The following is a 13,941-nucleotide window of genomic DNA, read 5'->3' as shown; positions in this document are numbered from 1 at the left end:
CGTCTGAGGGTTAGTGTGTGGTCCACACTCTCATCTGGCAGGTGGTGGGCAGAGGGCGCCCTGGGCAGAGCCTGCGACGGTGCCTCCAGGCCCAGCTGTGACTCTCGAGGTCAGCCCCCACTGGAGGGCGGTTGTGTCCTCAGGCCACCCCAACCAACCCTTGGCCGTGCATGTCCCCGCCGGTGGGCAGAGCCGAAGTCTTCATTGCGTGGACCGTGTGCTGGAGTCGGCCTCCATCGAGGGAGCACAGCCCAACGACGCCAGTGTTCAAGGACACGTGTGGCGCCGCCTCTGGTGCGGAGCAGAGGCCTGCGTCCCCCTCCTGAGGCCAAGGCTCTCACGCCGAGGGGTCTCGGTCTGAGGGGCTGGAGCGAGTCCTGTTTGTAGGCCACGAGGACAGTCTCCTGTGGGGGTCTGTGTCCAGCACGCCGTGGTCCTGTCCTCCCACAGGCCCCAGGGTGTCCACTGGGTGGGTGAGGACACCAGCACTGGCCTGAGCCTCCCCACCAGGGCAGCCCGTAGCTGTCCTTCCCCAAGTGGCTCCAGGGCTGTCCTGGGAGGGGGGCTTGGCCCTAGAAACTCTCAGGACATGGGAGGGACCCCAGAAAGCTGGGGGCAGTTTTCTGTCACGGGGACACTGGAACCTCTGGAACCCTCCCCAGGCCCAAGCTTGAGGGCACAGGGTCCCTGCTGCAGAGCACAGCCGGGCCAACATGCTGACCAGTGGCCGGAGCACTGCTTCCTGCTGGCGAAGGTGCTTGGAGTGCGAACTGGACCCCGGGTGCCCTGGGGTTGGGACAGTTGGAGGCCCAGCCTGTCCTGGCTCTGCCCCATGGCTCCCGGTCCAGCGGCAGAGCCATCTGCTGTAGGGCTACAGCCCTCACAGGCACATTGCCAGCCACACTTGCTGGCACCCACACGGGCCTCGAGGACGGCCACCAGGACGCAGGTGACGCAGACAGGTGCCTGGCCTCCAGGAGGGGCCTGGCAGCCTGGCAGTCCCCTGGGTCGCCTTTTCTGACCTGGTGCTGGGCACAGGTCGCACCAGGGAGCTGAGGCGTCACCAGTGAGCTGGGGGGCCACCAGAACTGGTACGACTGTCCTGGATGTGTGTGACCACCTCCGCCTGACCCAGGAGAGGAGGACAAGCATCCTTGGGTGGACATGCCTCACATCTTCTGAAAGCTTGTCTGGGCTGGGGGCTGTGCCTGCAGCTGACGGCAGGTGGGGTCTTCCACTGGGCTGCCTCCTCTGTTCCTGGCAGATGTCCAGAAATTACCAGTAAAGAGGGTCTGGAGGGCTGTTCTGTGCTGTCCCCCGGACCAGTGTCCCCCCCACTTTCCTCAAGGCAGCAGTGGGAGCAGTAGCTCCTTTGAGAGCCAACCATGGCCCTGCCCCGTTGTTGGCCTTGCTCCCCACCCAGACCGCAGCCCAGGGACCCTCCTGGTCCCGTGGCCTGTTTGGACCTGAGACACACAGCGAGGGCCGGGGCAGGCGAGTGAAGCTTCGTCTGCCCTCCCCATTGCCGCCTCTGGGCAGATGGGATTCTCCTAGAGCACGAGTCCTCCTGAGAGCTGCCACCTGAGGATCTGTGGTGCGGCTGAGATGGCGGGGATGCGGGCGCTGGGGAGCAGCTGCGGGTTCGACTGCATAGGGACCGTGACAAAGCAATGGCTTGCAGGCTCAGTCAAAACCCAACTGGTGCGTGGCCAGTGACAGTTGAGCAACACCTGGTGGCAGGCTCTAAAGCCACCCCCATAACTCCCGTCCCCTTCCACTGAAAAGTTGTCTTCCATGAGACCAGTCCTTGGTGCCAAAATGGTTGGGCACTGCTGGTCGGCACCACCCGGCCAGCAGCTGGCAGCCTGGGTCTGGGCTCTGGCTTCGGGCCCCACTTGGGCCCCCACGGTGCTGGGACAGCTAGCCCATAGGGCCTAGAGGCTTGAACTGGCCCCGGCTATTCTGCCGCAGCCTGGAGGTAGTTAAGGAAGAGCCCGGCACCTGCTGGAGATGCCCGCTGTTGCTTGGTCCAGCTGGAGGGAACCACTCGCCCTCCTGGGGCCGGATGGCTGTGGAGGGAACGGGCTCTGGCAGGGCACAGCCAGCCGAGGTGCTCAGGAACAGGAGCTCACACAGGTGCTGACCTCCGCAGGGCCTGGCCCATGGGATAGTTGCCATTCAGCCTGCTTGCTTGGGGCCCAGAGGCCCAGGGGGTAAGAGCAGCCCCTCAGGCAGTAAGGGTTGGCTGGGAAGAGGAGGGGCCTCTTGCCACACCATGGAGGGCCACCCATCAGTCCCCTGCTGGCATGCTCACCCAGGGTCACCCCAGCCGGCACAGGGCCAGGGGCCTGGTGGGCCAGCTGCCCTCCTTCCCTGGTCGTCATGCTTTTCTGTGGGGCAGGGCCTCAGCCAGACTTTGGGGCATAACCAGGAGCCCGGGGCAGGAAGACCGGCAGGGCCAGAAGGATCCCCAAGAGCTGAGCGGGGTGCGTCACAGGAAGGAGCTGATGGGGCTGTGAGCTCTCCACCCGAGGGCTCCTGGCCCATTGCCAGAAGGGGCGAGTGTGAGGTGCCAGGAGCTTAGCTGGGATGGGGGGCAGGGCGAATCCTTGTTAACGGTTCCCAGGGTGAGTCCGCCTCCCAGGAAGGGGTGGGGGATGTTTCCAAGGCACGTGGGAGGGCCCAGGAGGTGCAGACTCCAGCTTCTCAAGTGCCGAGGCGCGCGGTGGTCAGTGTGGGTGCAGGACCCTGTCCACACGCCCCTGGCCTGCCTGGGAGCCCGCTGACAGATCATCCGTGTGAGCCCTCCCCCTTGGAGCCCGCGAGCTTTGCGGCGGAGGGGAGGGCTTATTTGGCGGCGGCGCCGGCAACGAGGGCACTGCGCGTGTGAGCGAAAGCCGGCACTGGCCGGCCCGCGGGGACAGGAGCGCATCTTGCCGCGTCCCTCGTGCAGTCTGCCCATCGTGGTGCCCGTCGTGCCGCCGCGCTTGGCTCGTGCCCCACAGACATGCACCAGCAGCGACCAGGCATATGCCGGGGCTGCGCCTCCGCGCGGGGGCTCTGAGCGGCTGCACGCCCCCATGAGTGCGCAGCAGCACCCCTCCGCGCAGCATTGAGCCTCCGCTGAGGTCCGGAGCCGCCGGCCGGCGCCATGCGCTGGGCCTGGGCAGCGTCCTTGGCCCTCCTCTGGCTGCAGCTCATGCTCCTTGGGGGCGTCGGGGCCCGGCGGGAGCAAAAGAGGACGCGGCAGCCCGGCCAGCGCACTGAGACCCCCAACACCACCGTGGCCAACAGCGAGGTGCTGCCTGGCTCCCATAAGGTATGCGCGGACCAGCGCACGTGGGCGAGGGCTTGCCTGCTGCTGGCTTGGGGGCTTGGACTCGTGGGGCCGTCCCCCCACCTGCCCGCTCTGCCCGCTCTAACCGCTCTGCCTGCTGGGCTCTCCAGGCCCCCTTCTCGTCTTGGTGGGGTGGGGCTTTCAGCAGGATCCACAGGCAGAAGGGTTTGGGGCTGGGCCACGGCAGGGCCTCCCAGGGGTGTGGGGAGGGGGGAACGACTGCGGCCTTCAGGTGTCATCGCCAGTTCAGGGTGGGGGGTGGGCAGGCGTGGGCAGTCTGCTCCTTGGCTGCCCAGCAGCCCCCTGCTGGGAACCCTCCCCCACCGCTCCCAGAGTGGAAGCAGCCAAGGCTGGCATGGACCCTGTGCTTCCCCGAGGCCCTCGCCCCCAGCCCTGCTGTACAGCCAGCACTCCCCCCAGGGCTCCCGGTCCTTAGAGTCCCTCTAGCCCAGGTCCTCTGAGACCTGAGGACCCGCCCTGAGGATCTGCTGAGGGGTCTTGGAACTGACCCCCCCGGGCCACAGGATTGCAAGGGGAGCAGCAGTTGCCAGAACAGGCCCCCCGCCAGCCCTTGTGCCTTTGATCCTGGCCTCCTGCTGCCCAAGGGCGTCTCTGTGGCCGACAGCCCGGCTGCGCTCAGCCCACGCGGACGCACTGAGCCCGAGGCCCCGTTTTCCAGATGGGCCGGTAAGGAGAGAGTCCCGGGGCCCTGCCAGCCAGGAGAGCGTGGTTGCCGACCCAGCAAGTGCTTGGGACAGTCTGCGGACAGGGCTGGGCCTCGGGGGTGCCCTGGGCCGTGTGGCACATGCCCCCCGGTCCTCCCCACATGTCAGGGCCCCTGCTCTTCCTCCACCTGCCCCCACCTGCCTCTCCGGGGCCCCTGGGTACCTCAGGCACAGCCAGAGTCCATGGTGGCCAAGGGCAGAGGCAGAAATCAAGGGACTTTTGAGTGTTCTTGACCTCTCCTTCCCTGATAGGGCCCAGATCAGGGGTGGGAGGCACCCCTACCCTGCCTGCCGCTCCCAGTTCCCCAGGATGGAGGCCTGTCTGGTCCGCTGGGAGAGAGCCTAGCCTTCCCCAGCCACGAGCTGCCCTGGGGCCTGGCTGTCACTGCGTCTGGGGCTGAGGGCTGACTGCTGGGCTGCACTTGCTGGGCCTGGGATGGTGCCCCGGGGGCAGTGGGGGCTTCGAGGCCATCTGTCCATGGCAGTGGCCGTTTCTCAGCCAGGCCAGTGTTCATTCTGCTCCTGCCTGTGGTGTGTGCTTCTGTTGGACTTTCTCAGAGACACAGGCTCTCTGTCCAGCCCACGCCCAACTGAGCAGGGTCTCCGTCTTGGACACAGGCAGGGTATTCCTGTCTCTCCCAGCTGCCTAGGAGCTTAGGAGGGCGGTGGGAGGGCTGGGAACAGGGTCTCTGGCAGCTCTGGGACACTTCTCCAGCCCTTAACCCAACCCTTCAGCAGGAGGGGCTCTGGACTCTCAGAAAGACCCTTGGGAAACTCGCTTCTGTCCTGCACCTCCCACCCCACCCAGGGCCCAGCCCCTGTGGGGACAGGGCGTGGTGGGAAGGGACAGGTGCCTCCAGCACACAGCCAGAGTCATGGTGTCCAGACGTGAGGCCTGGCTTCCAAAAAGGCCCAAGCTGACGCCCTGCCTGAGGCCCTGGTCTGAGTCCCTAGGAGTGGCCTGTGTTGCTTCCTCTGCTTCCTGTGCCTGCTCCAAGTGCTGCCCAAGGCGGCCTGGGCCTTGGGGGTGGCCATGCTGCCCTGGGGCCACAGGGAGGACCCAGCAGGGCCTGGGTCAGCACACCAGCCCTGCGCCTTGGCCCTGCAGCCACCCGAGGCCTCGGGGCCTGAGCTCTCAGATGCGCACACGACTTGGCTGAACTTCATCCGGAGGCCAGACGATGGGACCTCGCGGAAGCGGTGCCGAGGGCGAGACAAGAAGTCGGTGAGCCTGGCGCCTAAGCCCAGGGTTGGGTGGCTGTGGCTCCCACCAGGACGCTCATGTCCTCCTGCCTCCCCCAGCGAGGCCTCTCCGGCCCTCCAGGGCCCCCCGGTCCCCCCGGTCCCCCCGGGCCTGCCGGGGCAGAAGTCACGCGAGAGGCTCTGCTGCGAGAGTTTCGGGAGACGTTGAGAGGTGAGGTGCCCTGTCCTCACCCCTCCGAGAGGCTCAGGAGGGTCTCCCAGGGCCTGGGGTGACCCCAACCTGCTGCCCCCGCCATTGTCCCCACAGAGGCCACTGAGCGTCGGTTCTCGGGGCTTTGGGGCTCATTGCTGCCTGAGGGGACAGGCGGGTGGCTGGTGGCTGAGGCCTTCCACTGCCGGCTGAAGGGTCCTGTGCTGGTGGACAAGAAGACGCTGGTGGAGCTGCAGGGCTTCCAGGCTGTGAGTGGGCCGTAGGGGGGTACCCGAGGGGCCTGTAAGCCCTGGATGCCTCGGGGGTACTGCTGGGGGCAGGATGCTGGGGTGACTTCCACAGGTGAGTGGGCCCACAGCTACCACGGGCACATGGCATGCAGCGGGGGCCCAGGGGAGCAGCCCCTGGGCCTTAGATCCCCATCCTGCACCAGGCCTTTGAGTGGGGTCTGAGGTGTCCAGCCTGCAGGGTGTCTGTCCTGTGGGGGCTCTTGGGGCCTCCTCCACCTCTGGGCCCTGAAGCCTGTGGCCAGCGGTCCAGGGAGGCGCACACACAGATCATGCCCTGCGTGGTGTCCCCTGGGGTGTGTTTGTGTAGGGGCTGTCAGTCGCAGGTGCCTCCTCCAGGCCAGGTGTCCAGGCCCTGCAGCCTGACACCCACCTACTTGCTGTCCCTGCAGCCTGCTGCCCAGGGTGCCTTCCTGCGGGGCTCTGGCCTGAGCCTGGCCTCCGGCCGGTTCACAGCCCCGGTGGCCGCTATCTTCCAGTTCTCTGCCAGCCTGCACGTGGGTGAGCGGGGCTGGGCCAGGGTCAGGGCGGGGGGCTGGCCCTCCCAGGTGGGCCCCGGCACTGCAGTCCCCAGTTCTGGGTCCCATCACACAGCTGCTTCCTGCTCCAAACCCAGCTCCCACTGGGGGCTCAGATGGGGCCCCTCGGCCCCAGCCCCTGCCTCTCTGCTCTGCCCTCCCTGAGGGCCACTGTGGCTGGCTCTCTCTGCAGACCGCAGGGGGCTGCAGGGCAGGGCCCGGGCCCGGGACACAGTGCGAGCACTCATCTGCATCGAGTCCCTGTGCCATCGCCACACGTGAGTGGGCCCTCCTGGGGGCCACCTCAGTGCTGGGGGGATGCGGGGGCTGGGGGTGGGGGCCTGAGTGGGGACTGTCCTGCCTGTGGAAAGGGGGGGCCACCCCAACCAGGCCGCACTGAGCACTGGGTGGGGTCCAGGCCCTTGGGCAGCTGCGCCCTCACCCTGGGCACTGTGTCCAGGTCCCTGGAGGCCATCTCGGGCCTGGACGGCAGCGGCAGGATCTTCACGGTGCTGGTTCAGGGGCTGCTTCAGCTTCAGGTGAGGCTGGGGGTCTGGGGGGCAGGGCCCCGGGCCCACAGGCTTTGGTGGGCGCTCCACGCACTCCCTGTGGGCGGGAGGGCCCTGTGGGCGGTGACGTCCACTTTGGGGTGTCTTCAGGCTGGACAGTACGCCTCCGTCTTTGTGGACAACGGCTCCGGGGCGGCCCTCACCATCCAGAGTGGCTCCAGCTTCTCCGGCCTGCTGCTGGGCACGTGAGGGGCCCAGTGGCTCCCAGAGGAGCTGCAACAAGAGGGCCCTCAGGGCCATGGGGAGCCCCCTGCTGCTCGCCCAGCCCCGCCGCCCTCTGTTGAACGAGTGGTCACAGCAATAAAGAGTCCCCAGCCTTCCCTGCCGCCTGGTCACTATGCAGTTGTGGGGGTGGGGAGTGGGCTTTGTTTCGGAGGCTGAGGTTCCTGCTGAGTGTCCAGCCCCCACACCCCTGTGTCTGCTGGGCTGCACGTTCACCCTGAGGACCAAGGCAGATGTCCATCCAGGCCCCTGCTCAGCCCTGCCCACCACGTGACATATTCAGCCTGGGGGACTCGAAGCTCCAGGTGGGCAGCATGGGGCCCAGCTGCCAAGTGCTGTCTGAGGAGCAGGGGGTGAGGTGGGGACCCCTCAGAGGGCCTCATCCTGTGGGGGCATGCATGGGGAGCAGACGTGTGTGTGGGCCACAGGCACCGCACGTGAAGGTGGAGGTGTTCGAGTGCCCAGGTGTGCACAGGCTGGATAGGGGTAGTCCCAGCCCAGACCAGCAGGGCACCTAGCTCCTGACCACCTTCCTCTCAGTGGCTGCCACACCAGGTGGATGCAAACTCCCCCACCAAAGATGGGGCCCGAACTGCACCAGGTGGGGCAGCCAAGACCCCACCTGCGGGCCCTGTGGACTCAGGGCCCCTGCCCCCACTCCATTTGGGCTGCAGTGAACCCAGATGGAAGAATGTAAATTGGCCCTGGGACGTCCAGGCCTCTGCAGAGCTGTCCAGACGCCTTCTCTGGTTGGCACCTCCGCCCTGGGCAGGCGGCTCTCCCCCCGCCACGAGAGCATGAGGCTGGCCCCTGACCCCTTTGTAGACACCCGGGGGTGGGGCTCAGCCCCACTGCATCAGGACCTGGAGACCCCAATTCCAAGGCTGAGCAGAGAAGGGTGCCCTTATCCTGCAGATGGGGGCAGGGGACAGGGAGGGCTGGGTCTGGGCGGCTGGTTGTAGGCTCAGGGCACAGGCGTGGGAGGTGGGGCAGGCAGAGCCTGGGGCCTGAGGACCATTACCCAGCCCCTCCCCCCAAGGGCCCCAGTGGCGGGCTGGGTAATGAGGCAGCAGAGCCTGGTGCCGGGCGGGCGCTGGTCTGTGCAGCACTGGTCTTGGCCACTGACCCGTCCCCACCTCTCTCCTTGGTCCCCCCAGGGCGGCGTCAGGGGCTGGGGGAGGCTGGGAGAGGTCTCTGCTTCACAGCGACCGTAGGCGCCAGCCTGGCCTGAGTTGGGGGTGTTCTGGCAGCTTGGGGGTGGGGGCACATGGGCCCTGCGCTCCCTGTGGAGGCAGGGGAGGAGGGGCACACAAGGGAGCCAGTGGAATGGGTCTCTGCCCCCACTTCCCACCCCAGAGGCCAGGGGGTCCTGAGCGCCAGCCTGGCTTGGCTGTGGGGAGCAGTAGGGGCAGGCGGCCTGTTGACAGAGGCAGCCACCCTGGGCTGTGGGTAGGGATGCTGAGGGACCGCAGCCAGCACCTAGTCAGACCCTCTCAGCCGCGCCTGGGGCCTCCCTGCCCCCAGGGGTTCTCCTGACTGTCCATCAACAGCAGCCAGTCCCCCGACCTGCTGCCGGGGCTGTGATGACAGAGATGGAGACCCAGATCTCCAGGGGGGCCCTGGGCCCTGAAGAGAGCAGCAGACAAGAGACAGACAAGAGACAGCAGACCAGAGACAGGCGAGGAAGGCTGGCGGCCCGAGGAGCTTGAGGTGGGCAGGTGGCCAGGGCGGGAAGCGGCCTCCTGGCGCCCGACTCCACCTGCCTCCTGTCTCGCCCTCCTCCTCCCCGTCCCTGCCTCCTGATCTCGGGTCATTACCACTTAGCCATGACTCCCCTGGAATGTGCTGCCTCCAGCCTCTCGGCTGGGGTGCAGGAGCAAGGGGTGAGGGGCCAGCCAGCGGTTCCTGCCATAGGGAGGTCCAGAAGCCCAAACTGGGGTCCCAAGGCTCAGGGTTCAGGGCCCAGGCTCAGACCAGCCTTGAAGGACACAGGCTGCCCCACCCCCCTGGTGCAGGCAAGGGGCCAGCACAGGGTCAGCCCCCAAAGGCTCTGCCCTGGGTCACCCATCTCAGCCACCCCTTTCCCCAGGCCTGACTCAAACCGCGCTGTTGACCACTCCCCTGGGGCATCAGGAGGGGTCTGGAGCCCCGCTACAGGGCCCGAACCCTGTGGTCACGCCCACCAAGCAGGGCCCTACGGGTGGGATGCAGACGGTGTGGGACCTGCTGCCTGCAGGCTGCTTGCTGGGGGTCCTGGGGTGGGGGAAGCCTGGAGATTGGAGTTCTTCCCCTGGCCTGGCCTTGGGTGTGGAGCCGGGCTTTGGGGTGGCCCGAGTGCCTGGCTGTGGCCAGAGCCAAGTGATCAGCACAGTGCTGGCTGGCCTCAGGTTGACCCCTGACCGGAGTCCCACCCGGAGCAGCGGGAGGTGCTGGGCTGACCTTGTTGACCCCTCCAAGGGCTCACTTCCCAGAACCTCTGTCTGACCTGCCGCCTGCCAGACCAGGGCCGAGGAGCTGCCGCCAGGGGAGCGGGGAGGCCCTTGGCCGGGTGCTTCCAAAACCCTGGTCTTGGGGCTTCTGCCGGGCTGCCCCTGATCGGCCCTTCCTGGCTCCAAGGTGGCCCTGGGGTGCTGGGGCGGGTGGGTCTGTGAATTGGGTCACAGTCTGCCCCCCCAGTACTCTCAGCTGCTGTCCGTCTCAGTGCAGACAGGAATGTGGGCAGCTGTCTCCGGACAACTGGAAAGTCCTCTCGGGCCAGGAGCAGCCATGGCCTGGACAACTGGGCCCCATCCTGGGCTGTGGCAGGAGTGGGGAGTGGCTGGGTGGGCGGGGGGGGGGGCGGCTCCCAGCTGTGAGCAAACGGCTGCCTGGCCCCCCATCCTAGGGGCCCCTCTGGGGCTGGGGATGGCAGCCATGGGGGTAAGCCATGCAGGGGGGTGCTGTCCCCCTGGCCTGGGCCCTGGGCTATCTGTTACCTTAAGGCACAGCCAGGTCAGCCTGGCTCTTGGTGGCTGGAGCCGAGTCGTTCTGACTCTGCTCCTCTGGTTGGGTCTGGGGCTGGGAGGGGCTGTGCTCCAGGGATCCCTGGGCTGTCTGTCCCCAGGCAGGCCCCTCCCTGCAGGCCTGGGAGGTGCTCACAGCCAGACCAGACACCGGAGCTCCTGTGGCCTGGGCTAAGGGCTGAGAGGGGTCCAGGGGGCATAAGGGGAGCCGGGGGCCGTGGTGGGTGGGGGCCTGGGGGGGAAGGGCCTGGGCTCCACTCTCTGGGTCTGTGGCTCTGGTCCCCATGCTGACCTTGTGCTGACCACACATGTCCTTGGTGGCTGTGATGCGTGTCTGTGTGATACATCAGTGTGATGTGTGTGGGGTGGGTTTGCTGTGTCCCCTGGCTACACCCAGGGACCTGTCTCTCTTGGCCAAGCTGGAATCGCCAAGCCCTGTGGGAGCAAACACAAGGCAGGTGTGCGGGACCTGGTGGCTGTAGCTCCTGGCTGGCCAGGCGAGGAGCTCGGGGTGGCTGCGGTTGGGCCCTTGGCATCAGGGAGGCTTGTTGAGGTTGGTCCACCCAAGGAGCCCATTGTGCTGGGGGACCAGGCTGGTGGCTGCAGAACTGCTCTGACCCTGAGGTGGGGACCCCGGGCTGGGGCAAGGGAAGAGGGACCTCCCCCAAGGAGGAGCTTCCAGCACCCTGTCCTGGGACAGGAGCACCTTGGGGACCACAAGCCACATGCATGGTGTCGAGGCCTCTGTCCTGCATGCAGACTGGGGACCAGGCTTGGCTGGGGGACGGGGCATGCTGTATCTCAGGGCCTTTGCTCACTGACCATTTGGCCAGTGTCCCCTCTGGGCTCCGAGCTCTGCATGACCCCAGGGCCCTGCCCAGGGTCAATGAGACACTGGATCTCCAGCCCTGAAACCTGAGTGGACCTAGGGGCTGAGGCCTCCAAAGCCTGGGGTCACAGGCAGCCTGGTCCCTGCAGCCCTGGGTCTCCGGCAGCCGAGTGGTGGCTGAGGAGCTCGTCCTGCCCACGCCTGCGCCTGCTGCCACCTTTGGCATGTCTGTCCGCCCGCGTGTCTGCCGGTGTGTACGGGTGGGCAGGCGAGGGGCGGGGCCCGGACAAAAAGGGCCTTTGTTCCACAGACACAGACTTCGGGGCGCAGCCCCTGCTCTCGGGCTGTGACTCAGGTTCCTCTGGAGCGATAGCATCAGTCTTGCAACAGCCAGTGTGCCACACACCCCCCCGGGGTGGCGGCAAGGGCAGGAGGGACCCTGCCTGTGCCCGCGGTCCCTCCAAGCTGCTCTGTCAGAACCTGGGAGCGTGAGGGGGTGGCAGTGAGAACGGCAGGGAACAGGAAGGGGCGTCAGAGGGCCAAGGAAAACCCCCGTTTCTGAAGTGGAGCTCTCCAGCAGCGTATCTTGGCCCAAGTTTTCCTGCTGAAAACTGAGAGGGGGCGGGGGATGGGGGTGTGACAGCTCACAGTCCCCCTCAGGGGGACCCAGGAGGCACTTTCCGCCTTCCTCGGAGGCTGCCCACTCCCTCCTCTGCGGTGCCCTCTGGGGCTCACTCCCGGCTCTGGCCATCTGTCCCTGTGGGCTGAGGTCCTCTTTCCTTGGGGGCAGGGGCAGCTGTGGCAGGGGGTGCGAGGGCTCCTTGGGGCTGGGCTGCTGAGAGCCTCAGACACCACTGGAGAAAGGGGTCAGGGCTTGAGTTTCCTTCTCCCCGTTAGTGGGAGGCGGGAGCTGGACGAGGGCCCTCCCGGGCTCCTGTCCACCGCAGGGCGTGGAGGTCCGGCCGTTGCCTGTGGTGTTGGCTCCAGAGGACAGAGCTAGCCGCTGTGCAGGCTCCCAGGGGCACACGCACACGCTGCCACCCCTGGCTTCTCCCCAGCCTGCTACTCAGCCAGTGCCATGGCCACCAGACCCTGCCTGGTGGGCCAACACCTATACCCACATGTGCAGGAAACGGACAGGGACCCCAGGCCAGAGCCAACGGGGGCACCACCTGCACATGTGGGTATAGGTGTTGGGAGGGGGGGACGAGTGGGCCCCTGGCTGTTCTGCTGAGTAGCTAGGCAAGCAGCTTGCCCCTTGCTTCCCCCCACTGCTGAGCCTCCCCAGGTTCCAGCTCTGGCTGCCCACCTTCCCAGGGTGGGGGCAGCTTTCATATCCAGGCTCAAGTGGAGAGCACTTTGTGGCGACCCTTGACCCTCACCAGAGCCCGGGGCCCCCACACCCACTTTGAGATGACTCAGAAGCAACCCCCCAGTGTGCAGTGTGTCCAGGAGGAGGGCAGGAGCCTCCTCACCCCCACCCTTAGCTTCTGCAGAGGCTGGGTCTCCAGGAGCCATGTGGGCAGACCCCCCTCCCTGAGCCTCCATTCTCCACAGGGCCCCAGTAGTTGGGACTGGGGGCTGGCAGACCCCTGGGCGCCTGCTGGTGCCAGGTCTGGGGGCTGCACCCCTGCCCAGATGTCTGACTTAGGCACCTGCGGCCAGCTTCCGGGTAGGTTCCCGCTGGCCCAGGGCTGAGGGTCCCTGGGTGCCCTGCACCAGCCTCCTGGGGGCTGAGGGTCTTTTCTTAGTCACTTGTTTTCCATGTCAGCCAAGGGAACAGCCAGTGAGAGGGGCTGTAAGGCACCTACAGAGAGTGGCCCCCGCCCCCGTGGCCATGGGCTTCCTCTGTACCCCCACCAGCCTTGGCAGAGCAGGGGCTCCAACCAAGCTCCTGCCATGGGCGTGGCATGCCTGCCGTGGCCACGTGGCATGGGTCAGGGGTCACTGTGGCAGAGGCAAGGCTGGCCAGGGCACAGACAGCAGAGGCCAACTTGCATGGGACTCCCGTGGGACTCCCGCATGAGGGGCCAGATGCTGGGGGAAGGGATCGATCTGCTCCAGCTCCCACAGCTGTGGGAGGGTCTTCCGTGTAGGGGCTGGGAGGAGAACCCCCGGGAAACCTGGGAGTGGAGGACCTCAGGGCCAGACCTCTCAGGCCTGGGGGATGGACGGACAGGCAGCAGAGGTGTCCAGATGTGCAGGGAGGCCTTTTGCCTGTCCCTGGACTCTCACAGGAGAGAGGCCAGTTGACCCAGAGCCGGCTGTCCGGGGGAAACACAGCCCTGCCCCCCCCACCCCCCCCCCACCCCCCCCGGCTCTGGAACCAGAGAGCAGGCACGAAGGAGCAAAGTAGACGGCACTCCAGGTTCACTGGGCTCCCCGCCCTGCCGGGCGCCTCTGAACATTCTCTGGGGCTCCTCCGGAGGCCCCACGGGGGCCGGCACCGGGCCTGCTTTAGGCCTGTCGGGGGACCTCTGCCAAGTGCTTGCTGGGACCCTGGATGGCAAAAGTCATGTCTCATAAGGGGGACAGTGCCCAGTGGCTGGGGCTGAGAAAGGAGTGCCAGCCACCCAACAGACCCTGCAGGCTCTGGGCTGAGATGTCAGCCAGGCCGAGGGTGCTGTCCCAGCCTGTCCAGGGCAAGGGCCAGGGCCAGGGCCACAGAGGGAGGGAATGTGGGGGCCTGGCAGCTAGAGGGATGAAGCCTCCTCTGCAGGCTGTGGCCACGGCAGGGCCCCCTTCCTCCCAGCCCAGAGGGCCAGAGAGGACTGTGCCAAGCCCTAGGAAGTGGAGAAGGTTGGGCCCTGAGTGGGGCTGAGAGGCCTGTGAGCCCTGGTGTGTCCCCACACAGTGCCTGGAGTCGGGAGGGACGAGGGTGCCAGCATTGGGAGCTGCTGGTCTCCTGGGGCAAAGGGCCACAGATGGTGGGGCCGAGAGGCTCGAAAACCTGCTCTCCACTGTCCTGAGACCAGACCCTCGGGCTCAGCAGGGCCTTGCTCCCGGGAGTCTGGGTGGAGCCCTGCCTGGCCTCTCCC

At 66.9% G+C, this 13,941-nt stretch overlaps 1 protein-coding gene across 1 annotated transcript; it reads left to right on the top strand.

Annotated features, from left to right (window-relative positions):
- Window positions 1-2,689: 2,689 nt before the first annotated feature.
- On the top strand, window positions 2,690-7,161 carry C1QTNF12 (C1q and TNF related 12). Its single transcript, XM_024554879.4, has 8 exons — window positions 2,690-3,319; window positions 5,171-5,287; window positions 5,365-5,476; window positions 5,573-5,724; window positions 6,156-6,264; window positions 6,475-6,559; window positions 6,742-6,820; window positions 6,941-7,161. Exons 1-8 carry the CDS (start codon window positions 3,152-3,154, stop codon window positions 7,037-7,039), a joined length of 921 nt encoding a protein of 306 aa, XP_024410647.1. The 5' UTR covers window positions 2,690-3,151; the 3' UTR covers window positions 7,040-7,161.
- The last annotated feature ends 6,780 nt before the right edge of the window (window positions 7,162-13,941 follow it).

This window comes from Desmodus rotundus, unplaced genomic scaffold, assembly GCF_022682495.2.
Source record: "Desmodus rotundus isolate HL8 unplaced genomic scaffold, HLdesRot8A.1 manual_scaffold_304, whole genome shotgun sequence".
NCBI lineage: Eukaryota > Metazoa > Chordata > Mammalia > Chiroptera > Phyllostomidae > Desmodus > Desmodus rotundus.
This window is presented reverse-complemented; position numbering and strand designations above follow the sequence as displayed.